At 41.5% G+C, this 23,899-nt stretch overlaps 1 protein-coding gene across 1 annotated transcript in view; it reads left to right on the forward strand.

The window, feature by feature from the left end:
• Positions 1-184: 184 nt before the first annotated feature.
• Positions 185-23,899, forward strand: part of HECA (hdc homolog, cell cycle regulator) — a 40,397-nt gene continuing 16,682 nt past the window's right edge. Inside the window, exons 1-2 of the mRNA XM_053289502.1 lie at positions 185-433; positions 14,923-15,963. Of these exons, the coding sequence (XP_053145477.1) occupies positions 205-433; positions 14,923-15,963 (1,270 nt within the window). The 5' untranslated portion in view covers positions 185-204. The remainder of the gene's footprint in view (positions 434-14,922; positions 15,964-23,899) is intronic.

Below are 23,899 nucleotides of genomic sequence, written 5' to 3' on the forward strand. Positions count from 1 at the left end.
GCGGGGTTGCTGTGCGTGAGGGGGGGCGGCGGCAGCAGCTTGCTCCTCCGCCTGACAATGGCGCTGCAATAAACCGGGATTGGTAGTGGCGGCGGCGACAGCAGCAGCTGCAGGGCAGGCGGCGGCAGAAGCAGTACTCAGAGGCTCCGCCACCGCCGTCTCCTCAGCCTGCTGCGACCCGCTCCTCCTCCTCCTCCCTCGGCGATGCCGAACCAGAAGAGCAACAAGGGCAAGAAAAACAAGCGCGCTAACAGCAGCGGGGACGAGCAGGAAAATGGAGCCCTGGCAGCGGCTGGGGCAGCAAGCGTTGGGGGAATCCTGGCCGCGGTGGCTGCGACCGGGGCTTGTGGGCCAGCGGCGGCCGCAGGAGGTCCCGGAGGTTGCGGGGGAGCGGCGGCTGCAACGGGCTCGGCTTCGGGCGATGCCAAGAACGGTGAGAAAACGGGAAAGGAGGAGGAGCGGGGAAAGAGCAGCGATGCAACGTGCAGCCGGGCAACTTCTCTCTGGCTCTCTTCTTTCCTGCTCCAGCAGCTAGGCAGGGCTTGGCGGCGGCTTGCAAAGCTGCCCGGGCCTTCGATGGCGCAGCAGTCCAGGGATGCAAGGCAAGCGAAAGAGAAGCGCGGGCCGCTCTGCTCCTTCCCCTTGCTCGGACGCAACTGCGCGCACGGCCGGGCCTCCTGCCTGTGTTCTCCTGGAAGAGTGTTGCTTACCTTGGCAGTTTGCAAGTGGCGTGCACATGGCCTCAAACCATGCACGCGGTGGGAAAGGAAGGCCATGTGTGCTCTGGAGCTTCTCGGGGGCTTTTTTAAAAATTTGGAGAACGGTCGCACTCTAGCCTTTTTTTGCAGCTTGTCTCTGGCAATGAGCTGAAAGTAGGCAGCCAGGCTCATTTCCAAAAGAATCGGTGTAGCTCACGCTTAGGCGACTGGGAGTCGGACCTGCTGTGTACCTGTAGCGAAATCCTCTACAGGCCCATTGTAAGGTGCAGTGAAGTGCTTGAGCATATTTATATGCTGTATCAATGTTTTTATAGCCACTACAGGATAATAATTTTTAGTACCTGGTCTCTCTTTTAGCTCATGGTGCTTATATCTTGGGAGAGTTGGTACTGTGCTAGGTGAACCAATGGTCTGACTCACTGTAAAGCCTCAATTCTGCCTCCACCATCTGTAATGAAGCCTGAGGGTTTAACTCCTCTCCAGTCTATATAGGTGCTGGAGGAAGGGAGAAAAGATTACTTTCTACTGGCAGCCTTGAAAAGAATTATGTCCTTATCCCTTGCTTCATGAAACCTTCAGGCACCTTCAGTTCTTGATACTGTTTTTGAATGGGAGGTATATTTTGTGGAAACAGAAAGGAGGTACTGTTTTTAAGGAGAACCAATCTGAATGCAAAGCTACCTCATAGAAGTTTTTCTTTTCTGTGCCCATGGTGGCCCCCAAATTGCCTTTGAAAAAGTCCAGCATTCATGTATGTAAGGACAGGAACAGACAACATTCTTATAGTGAATTACATTAATAAAAGTTTGGAATAATTGGTAAGATCTCTCTCCCCCACCCACCCCCCACACAAGGAATGGCTGCTTTTATTTTAGTTCAAAGCAGGAGTCCAAAGGAAAGGGCAGAATACATGCTTTTTAAAATTGCCGCCTCCTAGATTCAAATCTGCAGTTCTCCTTCAACAAAACAAAATGTAAATTCTGCAGTCACCTAGTAGCTTTCGGCACAATGCCTATTACTGACGGAATATAGCAATCTGATAGTTTGTACTAAATTTAGGATGTGGATGCTGATGTTCAGCACATTTGGATGAGGCTTAATACTGCATGTGTGTAAGTATTGCTATTTTTGCACCTCAATAAGGTTATGTTCCCAGGGACCGGCTTCTTCCACAAACTGACCTGGCTTAATAACATTGCCTAGAGGGACTAGGTGGGCAGAAAGAAGACAGATAGGCTCCCTTTGCCACTTACATATTGCTTACAATAAAACTTAAAAAATGAGGAGGATGCTGTGGCCCTTTGCCCATCATTCATCTCCAGTCTCTCACATGTGTGCCAAGCCTCCTGTGTTTTCTAAGCTAAACTTAATTTCTTTCTGTGCATCTTCATCCAAATATAGTGCCAGCTCTTATGTTATGACTTTTTCTATTTTGTATGAGTGTTTTTCTAGAAAATTTACATCAGGAGAGGCTCTATATAACCTGGGGGGCTGCCTGGCAGTCATTAAAACACTTCTGTGGTGCTTTCAGGCTCTTGCTGGAATCCCAAGAATTCCAGTTGGTGTGTTCTAAGCCTCATAGTGGCAGAATGGTGTTTGAAAGTGTTATGGAGGAAAGTTATTAAAAGAAATGGAGGTAAAAGAAGTTCCAAAAGAAGATATCCAGTCATTTCTCAGCTATGGTCATGAACCAGGGAGCCTTTGAGTTGACCAAATTCTTGCCAAATAGATAAACTGTGTTTAAAGTTTTAAAATTGGTTTGTGGTTTGGTAGGAGTAGGTCTTGCTGTTGTGAAAAGGTAAACAAAAAGACCACGTGCACATTACAGATCTCTTCTGCTATAGATTTAGTTGATATATCAAAAATTTCAAGGACAGACTTGTGAGTAAGAATTTTAGAGTAAGTGTATTGTGTCATCTAAAGTTTGACATCCTCTGTATTTATGAAAATATGCAATTATGGATATTTAGAAATGGATGAATGTTCAAATTTTGCTGCAGCTTTAGCTCAGGTCTGAAGAAACTTTTAAGCTGTGTATGGGCTCAGTGGCAGAAGACATTCTGTGCATGCAGAAGGTCCCCGGTTCAGTTCCTGTAGGTTCAGGAACTACAGGATTAGGGTTATTGTCTCCACTGATAGGTCCTGAAGCCCTCAAGGATTTCAGATGGATATTTTCTAGCTTGGAGATGCCTGGAATTCAACCTGGGATTTTCTGCATAAAAAGCAGATGTTCTTCTGCTGAGCTACAGTCTCTTTCCTAGGTAGGCTGGGAAAGATTGCTGTTTAAAGTTGTGGAAAGCTGTTGCCAGTCAGTGTAGACAATTCTTACCTAGATGAACTGGTGACCTCGGGCAGTTTCATATATTTTATAGTGTGGGGTTGTAGCTCAGTGGAAGAGCACATGCTCTTGCTTTTCCTTCCAGAAGCCCTATGTCCTGTCCCTGGCATCTCCAGGTAGAGCTGGGAAAAACTGCTGCCTGAAACTGTGGAGGTCTGCTGCCAGTCAGTGTAGACAATTGGGATGTGCACATAACAGGTTTGGAGGCCCTTTATGGGCCTCCAAGCTGGTTCGAAAGACCGGCTGCTCCACTGGTTCGAAGGCGGGGGGGATGACTTTAAGGGTGGGGGAGGGTGCACCCGCTGCTTTCCCCTCGCCGGTGCTCCATTATAATCTGGACTGGTGCGGCAGCAGCATACCTCCCTGCTACCCCGTCCCCTCGTTGGGCTGGAAGTAAGTGCAAGTACCTGGCACACGTTATGTGCACCTAACATGTGTGCAAGTGAGTGAGACGTGTGCATGTGCACTGGGTACTTCCGCTTACTTCTGGTCTGATGAAGGGAATGCTACCGCCCTGCTGGTCCAGTTTACAATGGCGTGCTGCTGACAGGGGTGGTGGTGGTGGGAGGGGTGAGTGCGCCTTCCTCTGCCCTTAAAGTCATTCCCACCGCCTTCGAACTCACCCGCACCTGTTCTGTGCATATCCCTAGTAAATATTGCCCTAGGTGGACCAGTAGGTTGATGGACTGTAAAGCCACTTAGTTCATGCAGTATCTGTCTCTAACCCATGCACGCTCACTTGAAATAATGTTCACATTTTTCTCCATTCTTCAATGTATTTGGGTATGTTTCACCCAGCTACTTATATTTACATTATCTAAGATTAATGTGACTGTGCAACAGTTCTCATACACAAGTGTATGGCTTGATTACTGATAATTTTATAACTCCCACTAAATATGTGAATGGACGCCATTAAAAGCATCGTGTCTGAGATACTATCGGAGCTTTGTGGTATGCAATCTGTTATGGACACGGATGGTTGACATATGCAGTTTTACCACTTGATGTCGCATCATGAAGTGATGAATTTGCGTTTATGAACTAGCCCTGCCTGTGCCTTAGTGGCCTTATTGGCAACAAGGTAACTTGAGACTGAGTCAAAGTTACTATACACTATAGCCTGCTTAATGGTGGTGTAACACTATGTTACACTTGGCAAAAAAATTGTAGGCTATGGACAGGCAACTGGTGGACCAGGTTTGGAATAAGATCTTCAGTACATATTTTATGGGGCATTAAACTATCTTTGTAACCATAAGAACATCCCTGCTGGATTAAGACCTATCTGGTCCAGCATCCTGTTTCACACCAGATGCCTCTAGGAAGCCCCACAGGCAAGAGCTGAGGCATGCCTTCTCTCCTGCTGTTACTCCCCGCAACTGGTTTTTAGAGGCATCTTGCCTCAGGCTGGAGGTAGCCTGTAGTTCTCAGACTAGTAACCACTGATAAACCCAACTGTCCTCCATGAATTTATCTAAACACTTCTTAAAGCCAACTAGGCTGGTAGCTGTTACCACCCCTTGTGGCAGATAATTCCATAGGTTGGTTGGTTATTTTTATTTATTTAACACATTTGTATACTGCCCAAAATGCAAGTCTCTGTGTTTGTGTTGTGTTAAAATTATGTGTTGTGTTAAAGTACTTCCCTTTGTCGGTCCTGAATTTCCTGACAATCAGTTTCATGGGATGTCCCCTGGCTCTAGTGTTATGAGAGAGGGAGAAAAATTTCCACCAGGTTTCCATTATGCCCATTATATCTATTTTTTCATTAGCAACCAAGCAGTCCAGCTTGCCCATCTTGGCTCGGAGCCTTCTGGCATTGGCATATAAACACCTATATGCTGAATCTCTTGCCTGGCGTGTCTTTGGGCCATTTGATCTATTTGACCAGCTAGCATATCCTTCTGTCTGCTCTTTATATGGTTCTATTCTGTCCCGTTCTGGTTTATCTGAAGTATTTACACCCTTGCACCTTAAAGGATGGCATTTGCTGAACGGGATACTTTCCAGTTCCTGTCAGCTATCCCCCCCAGGTATCATTTTAAAAGATGCTCTGCCACCTTGATTTTCAGCACCAGCAGACTGGTTCCATCTTGGTTCAAGAGAAGTCCGCCCCTTTTGTACAGGCTGGTCTTGTCCCAAAATGTATCCCAGTGCCTAATGTATTCCAGTGCCTAAACCAGAACGGGACAGAATAGAACCATATATCCCTGCTAACTTGGCAAAGAGGCACCTTTTAACATGGTGATTCTCTTTATTGAGCAGGGGGAGAGTAACTGGCCCTATCCACCCCCAGCACAGTACCTCCAGTGACTGTTGCTGGTGTCTTATCTTATGTTTCTTTTTAGATTGTGAGCCCTTTGGGGACAGGGAGCCATCTTATTTATTTATTATTTCTCTGTGTAAACTGCCCTGAGCCATTTTTGGAAGGGCGGTATAGAAATCAAATTAATAATAACCATCATCATCATCTAAACCCCTCCTCCCGGCACTACCATCTTATCTACAAATTGAGACCCCCCCTCAGCTCTGCCTGTCTCGCTGGCCCTGTGTTTAGAACAGGTAGCATTTCTGAGAATGCTACTTTGGGGCTCCAAATCCATCTTTGTTCCAACCTTGTGCTTGGAAGTCAGTTTCTGTATCCTATCCTTGCTAATGTCTCATCTTTTTAGGCTTTCATTAAATACAATTTTTCATCAGTGCTGAATTACACCCTCAATTTATCTTGCTAAAAATGAGAAATGTGTTGTGTGGAATTGGGTCTCCGCCCCTCTTAGAAAAGGTTGGGTTTTCCCTATATATTTGATCAAATTTTAAAAATCCTAATTTCTTACTACAAAAAAGAAATGTGTGTAGTAGAGTGAATTTAGAGATATTGGATTCTTAATTTGATTTTGCTTTTGTTCCCAAATGGTAGTGCCTTACTTTGGAATGGAGAGCTGGTCTTGCTAAACATGGTTTGCCTTGGTTTGCATTTGGATCAATGACTATATGTGAGCACTCTCTGCAGTAAGATGTTATCCTTAGGGGATGGGCCATAGCTCAGTAATAGAGCATCTGCTTACATGGAGAAGGTTCCAGCACTAATTTCTGGCATCTCCAGGTAGGGCTGGTAAAGATTCCTGCCTGAAACCTTGGAGAGCCATTGCCAGTCAGTGTAGACAATACTGAGCTAGATCTACCAATGTCACTTTCCTCTGACCTATGCATGTGGTGATGATAGGCATTGAATGGGGGACCTTTTGATGAAAGGCATGTGCTCTATCACTGAACTATGGCTGTTTCTTTTAAAAGCAAAAATGCAAATTTTATGCAAATAGGGGGTGGAATTGCATGGGTTTGTTTTTTTCTGGAAAAAGTTCCAATTACAGTTTTTTTTCTGGAAAGTCCACATTTCTGCTGTCAGGGTATGGAGTCCTGCATGTAGCATAGATTTACCCCCATATATGGACAGTGACATTGCCCTAAGGTAGGAAAGTAAAATACACCCTTTAAAAAAAAAACTACAGTGCAATTGGCAGCCCATCCTACAATTGGCAAGCTCGGAAATATAGTTATTGTCCCTGAAAACACTGGAAAAAGTGACGCTTGTGGTGGTGTTGGGGCAATATTAACTAGACCATTCACAAACACAGATAGTTAATAGATACCTGTTTGTGCAAGGCAAATGAGGTGTAAACTTTGGAACTGTAGCACAATCAAAATATAGGTATGTTTGTACTTAAAATATTTATACCCCGCCCCTCCAGTGCACCACAACATTTTGGGCGGCTCACAACAATAAGATAGACACTGATACAATAAAAGTAATAAAATTAATTATTATTTTTTAAGTGAGATTAAAAACCACAATTATTAGATTAAAATTAAAATTGAACATTATAAAAAGCTAAATAACCTACCAGATATAACAAAATAATAATGGAGCATTAAAAAGCCTCCTTTAAAAGGTGTGTTTTAAGACTTTTTAAAAAAACACTGAGGGAGGGAGTATGGCGAAGCTCTTCAGGGAGGGTGTTCCAAAGCCGAGGGGCCACAACTGAAAAGGCCCTGTCTCTAGTCCCCACCAACCGGATCTCTGTTAGTGGTGGGGTCATGAGCAGGGCCTGAGATGATGACCGGAGGGCCCTGACAGATTCATATGAGTGAATGTGGTCCGACAGGTACCCTAGAGAGAGAACCTCTCTATTCGTGAATCCAACATCCATGGTTTTGCATATCCGTGGTTGGGTAATGGACACCTGACCTCGGTATATGTTAAACCCCCTGGCAAAAAAGGGGTTACACTTATGTATCTGTGGGTCGGGGTGGCTGGAAATGATCTTGGAGGTAATTTCTGGCTGCCATTTTGAGTGCAGGAGCCATTTTATCGTTCTTAAAAACAAAAAACAAAAGGCAACCTGCCTCACAATTTTCTGCTGAATTTTAATAAGTTTTCCACTTGTGAGGGGAATCCTTGGACTCCTGAGGTAGGGATGTTCAGGAACTGGTTCAGAGGTCTCCAAACTGGTTCGAACCCTGGCCAGCTTGAAGGTTTGGTGGGTGGGGTGGTTTTAAGGGCGGGGGCTAAAAGCCCATTGGGGCAGCAGCGTACCTTCCTGCCGCCCTGTTCTGAGGTTTTCTGGTTGTAACCAGAAGTAGTAGTTGCGATTGCATGCATTGCGCATACATTGCATTCATGCGTGTTGGGTGCATGCACTCGTGCAATGTGTGCAGTCACAGCTACTACTTCTGCTTACATCTGGACATTGATCAGTCAGATCTCAGTCAAATCTCTTTCTTAAAAAGGAAGAAGAAAGAACAGTACACAGATTTCCAAATGAGCAGCATATTAGAATGGTTTGATAACTAATAATCTAGAGAACACAGGGAAGAAGAGATTTCTGTTTACACTTGAGAATAGGAAAGATAATGTAGATGAGCCAATATCTATGTTAATTTGCTATAGCATTTGATCTAAACTTTCTGTTTAGAAAGTTTCCCTTTCCTCTGAGTTACTGTATGCAAACTCTTGTGAAGTTTCTCTTTCTTATTTCGACACCATTTTGGTTATCTTAGGACTCCTGTGCAAGAGCCATAATTAAGCATTAATTATGGCTTAATTTTTAAGCCATAAAATTAAAATGTGCATACAAACAGAGATTCACAACATAACAAAATCATATCACTCATAAATTCTTGACAGAATCAACATGTTTTGACCTTGCTGAGTGATCTGATTGAGCCATGGCTTGAAGTTTGATTTGACCAATATAACATCAAAGATTTGAAAGTTCTGCTGTGTAACATGTGTGGTTATTAGACACATACTTCTAGCAGCCCTGGTTAGTAAGTTTCTACTGACAGCTTGTGAAGAAGGATATGGCTGTTCTCTAGGCTAACTTTCTGGTTTGAAAGTGGCTAAGACTTTCTTTCTTTCTTTCTTTCTTTATTTATTTATTTAACATTTATATCCCACTCTTCTTCCAAGGAGCCCAGAGCGGTGTTCTACATACTTAAGTTTCTCCTCACAACAACCCTGTGAAGTAGGTTAGGCCCAGAGTCAGCCAGCAAGTATCGTGGCTGAATGGGGATTTGAATTCTGGTCTCCCCGGTCCTAGTCCAGCACTCTTAACCTCTATACCATGCTGGCTCTCTTGTCAAAGACATGGACTTGCCAGAAAATTTTGAATTGAAAATTTCCCCCCTCATTTAAATTTTACTGTGCAAATTTTCCTGATAACTTAAATAGATTGTGATCTGATTTTGCATGTTATTTTCACTTATTTATTTAGTTAAAATAGCTCCACCATATTAATTTCCCATGCTGGATTTGTTTTTCAAGTGGACAAGTAGTTGAGCTGAAGTAGTTGAGCTGAAATATATTGGGGTGGGGCAATCACTAAAAACATTTAATGTGGTTTAAATGTTATACTGAAATAAACTCAAAGCTTTAACTCCAGTAGAAATGCACCTTCTTCTCTGCACCATTCAGAGACAGGCAACTCCCACCCCCCCCCCCTGGTTCCAGAAATAGTACGTCCTGTCTGGTGCTGACTGTGCTGAGATCCTCCACCTCTGTGCAGTGCCAGGGAGATGGTGCATTTCTGTTGGAATAGGAGATTCTGAAAACATTAATTACAACTTTAAAATGGCTAAGCTTGCCTTATATTGTGTTGGCATCCATTCATTATTACTAATTAATTTTATGAAGTAGTGACTGATCTTTGGATTACCATTGCATTGCAAGCAGTGCAAGTTCTAGATTACTGCCGCGCTGACATTTGAACAGAGGAAGGGGCAACTTTCTCCGATCTTCTCTTCCTTTGAAGCCCACTCTGTGTCACCAAAATATGTACCTGACGGTTGTTTAAATTAAAACAATCGGCAGGAATAGCAGTATAAAATATTGCAGCAAACTTGGGCTAAAACAAATTTACTGAGTGATAAATTTCACATAAATATGCTTTCAACCCTGATGTTACTGAGAATAAATACCAAAAATTTAAATAAATGAAGATAAATAATCTAAGTGAAATTAAAAAAAACACCACATTGGCCAGAATATAAATAAGTAGTGCGTGCTTTTAGAAGAATAACAGTTCATACATGTTAAACTTGCTTTTTGTTTTCAACTTTAGCCATTCTGACTGCAGAAGCTACTTTCAGTGAAATAAGCTGGTTTGTCTCTTCAGCACTGAAAATGTCAAATAACTCTCCTGCCCCTTCCACTGTAAGGTCCCCCTAAAGATGATAGGTGCATAACATACAGTTGAATCCTGATCACTTTCTTCGTTATAAGGTATGAGCAAATTGTAAGCTGTAATAAACATTTATAGAAGGCATCTTAAAGCTTATTAGAATGTTTAAAATTCTTTCAAAATTTACTTCAGTCCTCAAACATCCTTTTCAGAAGATCACCATGTGGATATAGAAAGTTGATGTTCAGAGGATGGGTGGATGGTTAAGTTTGTAAAAATCCTGATTGAATGTAATAACTGGTTCATCACTTCTGTGGCTGAGCAAGCCACATGTTTTCAAACTGATATTACAGTTCTAATATATACTTCAGTCTGAAGCCCTTATTATTTCATAAAAGCACTGTTCTTGTTCCATATCATTCACTTCAGTGTTCCTTCAGAATAATCCCTGAATATCAGGGATATTATTTATTATCAGGGATAAATGAATATTAATCTCAAGCCCTGCTCATGAGCCTACCACTAACAGAGATCCGGTTGGTGGGGATGAGAGACAGGGCCTTTTCGGTTGTGGCCCCTCGGCTTTGGAACACCCTCCCTGAAGAGCTTTGTCATGCTCACTCCCTAAGTGTTTTTAAAAAACATCTTAAAACGCACCTTTTAAAGGAGGCTTTTTAATGTTCCATTGTTATTTTGTTATATCGGGTAGGTTCTTTAGCTTTTTATAATGTTCAATTTTAATTTGAACTTAATAATTGTGGCTTTTAATCTGCCTTAAAATTTTTTTTAGTTAATTTTATTACTTTTATTGTATCTGTGTCTGTCTTATTGTGAGCCGCCTCGAGCAGTAGTGCACTGGAGGGGCGGGGTATAAATATAAATAAATAAATAAATATCTTGTAAAAGGATTGCTGACTTTGTCATTCTCTGTCTTCCACTATCTCAGCTTGGCTGTATATGCTATTGTCTGCTTTACAACCTGGGGAAATAATAGCTGTTCATCTGCTTTTTAAACTAGAGGATGATGAAGATACCATTTAGTGTAATTTTACAAAAGTTGTAACTGTTACTTTAAGGATGCTTTTCAGTGTGGCTTTTTTCAGATACTGGGACAAACTTTGAGTGCATCAGACGAGTTATATTTGCAAATCATTTTCATGTTGCACATTCTGTATTTGCACAGTTAATATCAAATGTAGAAACTTGTGCATTCATTTCCCACCCCCCAGTCCCGTGCAAATACTGTATACAGTATTTTTCTGCAGAGGAGATGTTTGTTCTCACAACTTTAATTCACATTCAGTAAATGCTACCTCTCCAAAGTGCTGTCATTGTGCACACATGATTCTTGCAAGCAAAAATATTTCTCGATCTGCATCTACACGTATCCTGGACCACCACTATGTACAGCAGATGAGGAGTTTAACAGGAAAAGCATTGACACCCATGTCTGTACTAATTTAGTGCGTAATGTTGGTTTGGGATTCTTCTGCTGTATGTTGCACTTATTTTTCTAGAGAACTTCTCACAGGGTTTGGCACTAAATCGAGAGTGGATGTCTAAACTGAATTCATTCCAACACCTAATTGAAGACTGATTTAAATGAGATTCTGGGCAGGCTGAAATTGCTTACTAGGGCTCCGTTCCATGGCTGTACATTCAAACTGGGCCTTCAGCTGCTGTGTTTGTAGGTCTTGGTGGGCATTATGCTGGTGTGCTAGCATTACTTGCATTGTTGCTTGCAGCCTGATTTAAACATGAAGCTGGCTGCATGGAAGGCCATACAGGTAATCAGTTTTGGGTTGGCTAGCATCACATTTAAACTGGGACTTAGAGTTGGTGCTTGAAGTGTTTGAGCATGCTATGAGGTCATTTCTCCCATGCTCCCTCACTGATACAAACAGATGTTAGTGACCAGTGCCTAGTACATCTGAGTGCTCTTCAAATATGATGTTTCAACACCATGAACAGAATGTTGGAGAAAACATCAGTTCTGTTTGAAATCTATGCCAAGTTTAATAATAGCAGCTACAATTGATCATTTGTAGATGTAAAGATGTGACATCTAGACTGCAGTAGCCATTTCATAGCTGAAGTAAGATTGGCTTCTACTAAGTAGAGACATAATGTGCAAACATTTCTGTTGAGTAATACAATTTAGCTTCCTGTTTGACAGGAAGCTAAATTTTTAGGTTGGGTGTCAACCTAAAAGCTTGGATATGACTTCTGAAAAGATCCAGCTCACTCTGGTTGGGCTGATTTAAATAATTAAAATGAAAATGGTAATGTATTTACTTAAACCAGGTTTCCTATTTGTAAATGAATCGGTGCATACCAATTGTTTAGTACAACCATTACAAAATGTGGACTTTCAACTTAATAGAGCCTTTTATACTCTTGAGGAGGATGCCTATATACACATGTACTTTCTCTTTATACACAGATACATGATATAAAACTACTGTGAGTTGCATTAGGATGGTGATTAGGAGTTAATTGCACAATTTTCTCATCTATACATAATACATACACATACCACTATAGATATAGAAACAGATGTGTGCACATGTAAGGATATGGAGAGATCATATCTTATACCAAGTGCCCAGGCTTTTTCAGAAGCAGGGGCTGTAGTTACCAGGCAAAACAGTCTTCATAAACCAGCTTCCCATTTCATCCAAATGCAGTAAACTGTGGTTTCTGCAAATTATAGTTTGTTCTCAGACCAAGATCTGAAACCACAATTTGATCCTGGTTTCAGATACTGGATTGAGTACAACCTGTTTGCATTTGGACACACTAGAAAACTGCAGATTGCTGCATACTGCAAGCAAAAGCTTGGAAGGGAGCAGGGTTTGAGAGAGGCAAGGGATTGAGGCTCACTGCAGCTCATTAGACAGTAAGGCTATTCTCAAGAGCAGCCTAACCTAGGCTAGGGCAGCCCAGCCTGGGTTAGGCTGCTTGTGTGCAGTGCTGGAATCCCGGTGGATCCTGGTGCTGCCTGCCCACCTAACCCTACTCTGTACCCTAGTTGCAGTATGCCCCACTTCTGGGGGATTCTCTCTAAGGGATTTTCGCCACTGCTCATTGCGCAGTGCATTGAGGGATATCTGGAGGCTGGGGAAATGTGTCCTGGCCTCTAACCATCTGCACACCATGGAGTAGCATGGATTGTCTGGGTACGTGCCAGAGAGCTGAAGACTTGGCAAAGGATCATCTGTGGGGGAAGGTAGGTGACACACCCTGCCTTCCCTGCCCCCGTGAGAACATGTGAATAGTCTCAATCTGTTACATTTAAATGCAGCCATACTTCATTTCAGGCAGAGGACAGTCGAAGACTTTACTAGAATAGCTAGAAAACGTGACCTACAATCAGGGCTGTCCTTAGAGCATGGCAGGCAGGGTGACCGCCCCCGGGCCCCACTCTTTTAACCCCCATTAGAATTTGGGGTTAACTGGAAAGGGGCCCCCACACTGGCTGATTTGCCCTGGGCCCCGCACCCTGCCAGGGTTCTCTAAGGACAGCCCTGCCTACAATGCATCAACATGTTTACAACTTGTTAAATTTTTTAACGTTGTAGAAAGAATATATGTTTTCTGAGCACTTGAGTGTTAGTAAGTCTTATGTTCTTATGGCCAATGGTTGGGAGAATTGGTTGAACCTGAGTTAAGTTGCATTATGTTTTTTGCCTAAAAATTTGACGCAAATTATTTCCTGATATCTATTAATCTCCCTAAAGGTACTACTTTCTTCACATCAGGAGGTGTAATTTCTAAAAACTGTCTTGCTAAAGCTTTAGCATTGGAAATCTGTGTTAATTAGGATATATATATCTGAGCGAAAGGGGTTAGCTGATTGAAGTTTTTCAAGTGTATTAAAGGCCATGGGAAATTCTGACGTTGGAATGCAAAACATTTTTTTTAACATCACAGAGCTTGGAAAGATCTTCACAGGCTTTGCTTTGCTTAGCTGTGTCTGTAGAAATGAATTAATGTTTTATTAAGGGAAATTTAGTTACACTGAGTTAATTTACTAACTTGCTTGTGGAATATTCAATTGGTAGAAAATAGTTTTTGATTAAATAAATAAATAAATAAATATTTCTATACTGCCTGACATGTGCATCCCTAGGTGGTGTACATGTCAAAATACAACATATATAAAACCAGGATTAAATGATTAAAATACTTTTATGATATGAAATCAGTTAAAATTAATTAAAAGACTGAGAAAAATGGTTTGTCTTAAGGGCCTTTTAAAAAAACAGCCAGAGATGGAAAAACTCTGATTTTAACAGAGCTTTAATCAGCGCTGAATAATCTTTCTGGTTCATCTTTGGTTTTAAAATGAAAAGCATTTAGTCTAAATGCCTCATCTTCTTGAAGTAATGAGATATAAAGGCCAATACATTTTTTATGAATACACAGAATATTTCTGTTTTCTAGGGAGTAATTGGTTAAAATATTTATGTTTTTGTTACTAGACTATTTTTTTAATTAAGAATTTTTATATACTGCTTTTTAAAAACAATTCTTAAAGCAGTTTTATATAGGAAGAGCAGTGAGAAGATGGTCCCCTGTCCCAAAGGGGCTTGCAATATAAAAAGAAATACAAGGGAGATGCCATTAAATGGCCACTGGGAAGAATAGCATACTGGATTGAACAAAGACAATTGTCACCTCCACTTCTAATTATAAGAGAGCCAACACTTTGAAAATGTGGCTCTTTGCCTAGTTAGCAAAGGTAAATAAACACTACAGATATTGTTAAATTCTACATATTCTTGGATAGAAATAGTATTTAAAATTTTGTATGTTGAGCAAAACCCTAAAATAAATCCTGCTCAGTGATATTCCTGTATGCCTTCTAGGACTTTTAACTTGGGCACTATGAAAAACAAAACAAAGTCCCATGAAATTTTTTACATCATATTTTGGAAGGATCTTCACACATTGGCTTTATGCAGTCTTTTGTGAAGGGAAACACTATACACACAGGGATTCCCTACTGCATATATGTGACATTTCTCAGTTAATTGAACCCATGTGTGCATGGAGAATCCCTGGATTTTGTTCAGAAATATTCTTCTTCCTTGAACATTAGTAAGAATAAAACTAGAAACTCCACATATTGAATGGCATGTAATACAACTGATCCCTTTATTTATTATGTGTCCCACAGAAGCACCCTGTGCTACACCGCTGATATGTAGCTTTGGACGGCCTGTTGATCTAGAAAAAGACGACTATCAGAAAGTTGTATGCAACAATGAACATTGTCCCTATAGCACTTGGATGCACCTTCAGTGTTTTTATGAATGGGAGAGCAGCATTTTGGCCCAGTTTAACTGCATAGGGAGAGCGAGAAGTTGGAATGAGAAACAATGTCGACAAAATATGTGGACCAAGAAAGGATATGATCTTGCCTTTCGTTTTTGCTCTTGCCGATGTGGACAAGGCCACTTAAAGAAAGACACTGATTGGTACCAAGTAAAACGAATGCAAGATGAAAAGAAGAAGAAGTCTGTTTCTGAGAAGAGTACCGGAAGATCAACATCAGAGTCCTCAGAAGATGTTAAAAAATGCAGGCCTGCCAACAGACCGCAGAAAGGTTTAAACCACGATGTCCAGAGAAGGCATTCAATGGATAGGCAGAACTCTCAAGAGAAAGGCACCGCTTGCAGTAGTTATGCAGTCCGTTCTCCCTGTGGTTCTCCTGGTCAGTCACCTCCAGCAGGCTACTCCGTTCTTGCCCCTACACACTTCAGTGGACCTCGCTCTTCACGATACTTGGGAGAATTTTTGAAGAATGCTATTCATCTAGAACCTCACAGGAAGAACATGGCCAGTAGTGGCATGTTCAGGAATGCTCACTTTGATTACGGGACATCTGGGCTACAAGCACATAGGTCAGGACACTTTGATGCCCCTGTACAATTTTTGAGACGGCTTGATCTGTCTGAACTCCTTGCTCACATACCCCGGCATAAATTGAACACATTCCATGTTCGGATGGAAGATGATGCCCAAGTGGGTCAAGGAGAAGACCTACGAAAATTCATTCTTGCAGCACTCAGTGCCAGTCACCGAAATGTTGTCAACTGTGCATTATGCCACAGGACACTGCCAGTATTTGAACAGTTTCCATTGGTAGATGGAACCTTGTTTCTTAGCCCATCCAGACATGATGAAATTGAATATGATGTTCCCTGTCATCTTCAAGGTATAGGTTACTTGATTCTTAAATGACCGCATCTCCTAGTATTGTGCTGAATTGTATGGTGACACTATATTACATGAAAGGGCATGTAACAAAAACCTGACAGCAGCTGCTTCTAACAAAAAACAGTTTGGAGAAGAGGAGGGATTTGTAATGGAGAAGGTGTCTGTGTGTATGTAGGGCAGACCTTGACAAATTTTCTTTAGATCTAGGGACTGCCCAAAAATCTAGGAGCCTATAATGAACACATGTCAAAATTACCAGACTTAGTGATGTCGTGGAGTGAGGAGGGTAATGGGCTTCTCTTTATCAACTTTATAAGTTACATTTTTAGAACAGAAACAAGGCTGCCTGGGACAACTACAGATTTTATTAAATAACTCCACCTGTAAATATTCTAGTGCCATGGCTTCCTGGTGCCTGGGATTTGTCAAGCCCTGGGATAGGAGGCACTTCATTCTTTCTCTGCCTGCTGCTTGTGGAACGGCATGGGTAAGGTGACATGTGGAATTGTTGCAGGGAAAAGCAGTGGGTGGAGAGAAAAAACATTATTCCATCACTTCCGTGCTCCAAATTGCCTCCTTCTGAAGCACATTTATCTAGAAGAAGCAGGTGTCAGGGTTTTGTTACATGTGTTTGGGTGTAATATGTAGCTCTGGCTTTTCTATGCAAAGACAAAATAGGTCTCCAAGTTATACTGCATAAAAATAGATGAAACAGAAGTTTGATGGTGTAGTTATTGAATGAGATATTGTATAGCTTCGTGAAACTAAACTCTTAACTGGCTACAGTAGTCATTTTACACGGACGAGATTTTTCCTCCAGGGATTATGGAAGAAACTGGAGAAAAGCTTGTATTCTGAGTTGCAGTACACTTGCAGAGACTTGTTTGCTGTGAAACTTGCAACAAGCTGTGCATTTGTCTACTCAGATAAGTATCCTAATATTTTATAGAATGAGAGCTGGTTTTGCAACATTTTTTGACTGTAGCTTTAGGGAGACCGGCTTGCTGACAGATGCAACCAGTGAGCCACAGTGGGTGTGGACGGATACACACACACACACACACACACACACACACACACACACACACACACACACACGATATCTAGGGTTTTAGGAAATAATAATTAATACACTTAATTTGATAGCCGCACCATAACAAATTGTTCTCTGGCCGGCTCACAACAGAGGATTAATACATACAATAAAAACACATAACACATTAAATCATAACAGACAAAAATGGTGAAAATAAAATACAAAGCAGCATTAAAACCTCATTTTAAAATTAGTTAAAAATCAGATAAAATCTGAAAAACCCGATAAAAACCCCGAATTTAAAAGGCCTGGGTGAACAAAAAGGTCTTTACCTGGCGTCTAAAAGAACAAAATGATGAAGCCAGGAGAACCTCACTGGAGAAGCTATTCCATAAACGTGGTACAAACACCGAAAAGACCCTTTCCCTGCTAGCCACCCGCTTCACTTCGTTTGTCAGGGGCACCCGGAGGAGGTCATCTGAAGAAGATCTTAAGGTACAAGTAGGGACATGGGGCAAGGTGCTCTCTCAAGTAACCCGGTCCCAAGGCATTTAGAACAAAGACATCAGGTGAGATGAGGTAAGAGCAATGCTAATAGACAAAACTTCATTGATTATATATGTGTCTGGGGAACATACAGTACTGTTAGTGGAATATCAGTTACACTTTCTTTAAATGGGTGTTTATAAATTTATCATCATGACTGTTGTAAAATGTAAAAACCTTTGTTTTTCTGCATGTAATTAATTACCCCTACTCACTGGATGAAAACCACCTTTTAAAGTGGTGGCTATCTTACATTTAGGAGCGGGAGAGTAACCATGCTTATTCAGCTCAGCATAAGAGCCGTCTCTATTCAACCCAGCTATCCTTCCCAGTGGCTGTTTACTGGTGTTTTCTTGGTATTTCTTTTTAGATCGTGAGCCCTTTTGGGACAAGGAACCATGTTTTCATTCCTCTTGCTATTCAAACTGTTTTGAGAACTTCTTGTTGTTGCTGGAAAGTGGTATATAAGTGTTGAATGAATAATTAATTAATAAAAACATAATAGAATGTAGTTTATCAGAACTTGCTTGTTGCAAGTCTCTCAGAACTGCATCAGAATGTATTTACAAGCAGAAAAGCACAACTGCCTCAACATTTTGCAGTAACCTTTCAGATTAAACAAAATGTAATTCATAGCTCATTGATCAGTAGGTTTCTTAGCGGTAAAAACAGTGTCACTTGGTTCCCTAATTTCCCTGTGTATCCTCTCTGCCTTTAAAATCTACTGCTAATCTTTCTCTTTCACATCTATTCATATATTTCTTAATGCTTAATATAATTTTAGGAATGAACAAAACTATTTTCAAAGAGCAGTCGAGTTAAGGCAATAAAAGCCATTAGAAGGTAAATGGAGCACAGTAGCATGTCATGTGTTTATATTCTCTTTTTAAAACCATTTTTTTATTTTACATTGGCTTTAGCAAATCGATCAATACTTGGTGTCTGCAGTTTTGATGTCATGATCTTTGAAACATAACCATAACTCAAAATTATCTCATTAATTGAGGGATTTATCATCTTGGTATCAAGGTAGCTAACAAAATAATAATAATACAAAGGAGTAAACAAAGGGAATAAAAGCAACAAAGTGAACTGATGTTATAAAGTGCCTCAGGATGGGCTTTGCTTTGCGCCAAAAGAGAGAATAGTGAAGAGACACCTGGCGTATATCCTGAAAGGAGTTCCAAAGTTTGGGTGCCACCACTAAAAAAGACCCTCATCCCCCCTGTTGCCATCTGCCTCACCTTTTTACTGTAGGGGCATTTGGAGAAGGACCTCAGAAGATGTCCGGGTCCCAAACCATATAGGATTTTAAAGGTTAAAACCAACACCTTGAGAATTATGCCTGGCAGTGCCTGTTAGCCAATGTAGCTATTTCAGCATTGGAATAATGTGATTGCATTGTTGAGTCCCACTCACCAGCCTGACCACCATATATTTAACCAGATATAATTCCCAGACCTTCAAGAATAGGCCCTTATGTAACACACTACAGTTATTTAGCCTGGACTTCAGGATAGCATGAATAACTGAAGCTAAATCAACAATCTTCCTGTAAGGGTGTAGCTGGCCAGAATTGGAAAAAGACTCTGTGTGCTAATGGATCAAGTGTTGGATCAAGCAGTGCCCCCAAACTGTGGTCTTGTTCTTAAGAGGGAGTGTGGCCTCATCCAGAACAGATTGAATATCTGATATTCAGTATCTTAACTGATTATTCACAAATACATCTCTGTCTCGTCTGGATTGAGATTCAGATTAAGTCTTATTCAGCTTGTCATTGTCTCCAAGCACCCATGCAAGATGTCCGCACACCTAAACTGTAAGCTAATGAAAGGGCTCCAAAGAATCGGTAAGCGGTGTCCTTTTTCTTTCTGCAGGCTTCTTTATTCCTACATTGGAAGGAAAGTAAATCTTTCTCTCTTTGTGTTATCTCCCTAAGGAGGTAACACAATCAAGGCAATCAAGGAAGACTTTTTTTTTTGGGGACTGGGAAGATTTTAATTCAGCCTTTGTGTTGGATTTGGTGGCCAAGGATACTGTGTGTCTTATAGGCTTTGGGTGTATAAAAATTCCTTAAGATTTCCTAAGAATTACCCTGTGGGCATGCCCTTGGAATGCAATCAAGGAAGATATTTTTTTCTTGGACTGGGAAGATTTTAAATCGGGAAGGGAAGTGATGAGAGCAGTCTTCCAAAGTAATGCAAAAAAGGTGGAAAAACAAAGCCAAACAGGACAAAATATCCCTCAGTGCATTTGTTGGCAGTAAGAACAATAATTTGTACACTGGTTCCACAAATTCATGTCCAGCTGAGTTGTTTAGGGTTAACAATAATAATAATAATAATAATAGGATTTCTATCCCGCCCTTCCAAAAATGGCTCAGGGCGGTTTACACAGAGAAATAATAAATAAATAAGATGGATACCTGTTCCCAAAGGGCTCACATTCTAAAAAGAACACAAGATAGACACCAGCAACAGTCACTGGAGGTACTGTGCTGGGGGTGGATAGGGCCAGTTACTCTCCCTCTGCTAAATAAAGAGAATCACCACGGTAAAAGGTGCCTCTTTGCCCAGTTGGCAGGGGTTGTGAGGGGGCTAGTGTATTTATTTATTACATTTATATCCCGCTCTTCCTCCAAGGAGTACATGGTTATTTTTATCCTCACAATCCTGTGAGCTAGGTTAGGCTGAGAGATACACGACTGGCCCAGAGTCACTCAGTGAGTTTCATGTTTTATTGGAGATTCAAACTCTGTTCTTCCTGGACCATTGATTATGCACTGTGATGTTTCTAATGACTTTTTTGTGGATAAAATATCTCATATTTGGGCTGAGCTGGATTCTTTACTTCAGAGTCTATTGTGGAGATGTCCAGCTCCTCCTCTATGGGATTAGATTGGATCGTTTTCAGTTTGTGATTCCTGAAGAAGTAGACAAACTGCTTCGGACTTTGTGTTCTACAAGCTGTTCTCTTGACCCTTGCCTAACTTGGCTTATCTCCTCTGATAATCATATCAGAAAGGGTCTGGTAAATATTATAAATGCTTATCTGAGGGAGAACAGGATGCCTCCTTGTCTTAAGAAGCCTATTATTAGACCACTTTTGAAGAAAGCTGCACTGAATCCCTCGGAGCTAGCGAATTACAAACCTGTTTCTAATTTTCCATGGTTGGGCAAGGTGACTGAGTGGGTGGTGGCCTCTCCACTCTAAGCAGTTTTGGATGATGCAGATTATCTAGACCCATTTCAAACTGGCTTTTGGGTGGGCTATGTGGTTGAGATTTCCTTGGTCGGCCTGATGGATGACCTCCAACTGGCTATCGACAGAAGCAGTGTGACTCTGCTGAAACTTTTGGATCTCTCTGTGGCTTTTGATACCATCGACCATGGTATCCTTCTGGACCACCTGAGGGAGTTGGGATTGGGTGGCACTATTTTACAGAGGTTCCATTCCTACCTCTCTGGTAGATTCCAGATGGTGTCACTTGGAGACTGCTCTGCAAAGCAAGAACTAAAGTGTGGAGTTCCACAAAGCTCCATACTGTCTCCAATGCTCTTTAACATCTACATGAAACTGCTCTGTTTGACCTATGGCTGCAATAAAAGTTCATGAAACTGCTGGGAGAGATCATCAGGAGGTTTGGTGCTGGGTGTTATCAGTATGCTGATGACACCCAGATCTACTTCTCCATGACAACCTCATGAGGAAATGGCACCTCTAAATGCCTGCCTGGAGGCTGTAATGGGCTGGATAAAAATGAGGGATGACAAACTGAGGTTGAATACAAATAAGATAGAGGTAATGACTGTGGGTGATTGGGACCCGAGAGATGGTTTAGATGTGCCTGTTCTGGATGGGGTTACACTCCCCCAGAAAGATCAGGTACATAGTTTGGGAGTGCTCCTGGACCCCAAGCTCTCTCAGGTTGAGGCAGTGGCCAGGAACGCTTTTTATCAGCTTCGGCTGATATGTCAGCTACGTCCATTTCTAGAGGTGAATGACCTTAAAACAGTGGTACATATGCAGGTAATCTCCAGGCTTGACTGCTGTAATGCACTCTACATAGGGCTGCATTTGTACATAGTTCAAATTGTAGAAACTACAATTAGTACAGAATGCGGCATCCAGATTGGTCTCTTGGACAATATGAAAGGACCACATAACACTGGTTTTAAAAGAACTGCACTGGTTGCCAATATGTTTCTGGGTGAAATACGAAGTGCTGGTTATTACCTATAAAGCCCTTAACGGCTTGGGTCCAGGCTATTTAAGAGAGCACCTCCTTTGTCAAACCCTGCCGCCTGTTATGATCTTCTGGAGAGGTAGGGTTACGGTTGCAACCAGCTTGTTTGGTGGCAACCCAGGACTGGGTTTTCGCTGTGGCTGCCCCAGGGCTTTGGAATATGTTCTCTGCTGAATAAGAGAATCTCCTCCTCTGTTTGTTTTCAGGACTCCCTGTTCTTGCAGGCTTATCATTAAAATTAATTTTAATAATTTATTTAACTCTTTCATGCTATTGTTTGTATTGTGTCATGTATTCTGATCTGTGTTGACTTTTTGGTTTTTTAAATTTTGTATACTGCCTAGAGATGTAAATATCAGGAGGTATTAAAAATATGAGACATACAAACATTACAGGTGTAGTAATAAAGTTTGGAGATGAAGCCAGAGAAGTGGTGATTGTGGTGATAAGTATGTAAAGGATTGGAGGGTGTACAGGTTAAGATAGGTAGTGGCAGGTAAATGGATGACATGTGTCCCACCTGTGATGCAGAGAAGGGTGACAGGTGACTCAAGTTTAGATACTGCATTTTCCTGCAAACTATGTGGTGGAGAAGGGGAACATGCTGCTCCTCTCATGTGCATTTTCCCCCTCCCACTATTTGCAATAATCCTTGTTTTCCTGTTTTGGATGTTATGGCAAACTAGAAATGGGGGACTGCACAGCTTGTGGTATATTCCTGATTTGAGGATGGAGCATGAGGCCAGAGTCTGTGAATGGATTTAGACTTCTAAGGACATATGGTACAGTCCTTTCATGGGCATGTATCCCCACAGACTGCAAACAGGAATCCCAGCATCAGTATCACAATAGTGCTTCCGGCCTGACTTTCCCCCTGCTATGTAAAGTTTATTTAATGAGAAGGAAGTGCTTCTGGGCAATTGACTTGCACATTCTGAGTGAGGTGGAATTGCAGTGACATTGGTGCTGCCATCCTGTGTGCACATTTGAATACTCCTTGGCTTTATGTGGTCAGCACCTAACTATGTATTCATTTACCTCTTTTATTTTTTGGAATGAAGTTATGGCATTGACTTTGTAGTGTACAGAAAGAGCATGCTTTCTGGTCAAGAGCACCTGTGTGTTCTGAGTATATCTCTTGCACTAAAGACATGTATGGCTTTGTGCTCTTGTTCTACCCAAACAGGACACCTATCTATGAACTTCATTGATTGATTATAATTTAACACTGTAGAAATTCATGGTGTATATGTAGTGATGGTTTAAAGAAAGTTACATTTGTTCTGCAGTTTGGATGCTTTATCAGCTTTGGGTCTGTAGAACAAAAAGATGGCTCAGTAATAAATAATGATGATAACTTATTTTATTAGCCACCTCATAACAATTGTTCTCTGTGCAACTTAATTATTTATTACTATCCTAACTTTCTTCTAAGGAGTTCACAGAGGCACGGAAAGTCCTGTTTCCCCTTTCATGCTGAGAAGCAGTTAGTCTGGGAAATAGTGATTGTCACTAGGCTTCATGGCTGAGTGAGAATCTAAATCAAGGTCTTCCTAGCCCAAAATTCTAATTTCTATACCAGGCCTTGATAAACTTTCTTTGGCTGTAAGAACCAGCCCAAAAACTTAGGAACCAAGCTGCCCTCTGCTCCATGGGGGTAGGGACTCGCTGTTTGCCACCAGAAATGTTCTCTACTCCATGAGCAGGTGTACTCGCCACTCATCCTGCCCTCTGCTCCATGCAGGTGGTGAGGGGAGGCACCCTCTGCTCCATGCGGGGGAGTACTTTATAGGTCTAGACGTGTCCATAAATATATTACATTGACAAAATAGCTTCCTTCACTCAGAGTACCTATTCAGATATCAAATCCTCCTTCCACAATCTTTTGTACGGGAAAACAAATATGTCAGCTTTACTGTTTGATAGTGGTTGTCTTGTACTTTTCACTTTTTTTAACTCAAAAGGGGAGACAGTTCCAATCAGCCGTAATTTGTGCGAGCATATGAACTCAAGAAAATTGGCTCGAGAGAAAGGTTTTAATTAAATCAAAAAGGAGTTTTCACAATGGAGGGAAGTAAGAAGTGGGGTCCTTCAGGGATCTGTACT

The sequence above is a fragment of the Hemicordylus capensis genome, chromosome 1 (genome assembly GCF_027244095.1).
Source record: "Hemicordylus capensis ecotype Gifberg chromosome 1, rHemCap1.1.pri, whole genome shotgun sequence".
NCBI classification, from domain to species: domain Eukaryota; kingdom Metazoa; phylum Chordata; class Lepidosauria; order Squamata; family Cordylidae; genus Hemicordylus; species Hemicordylus capensis.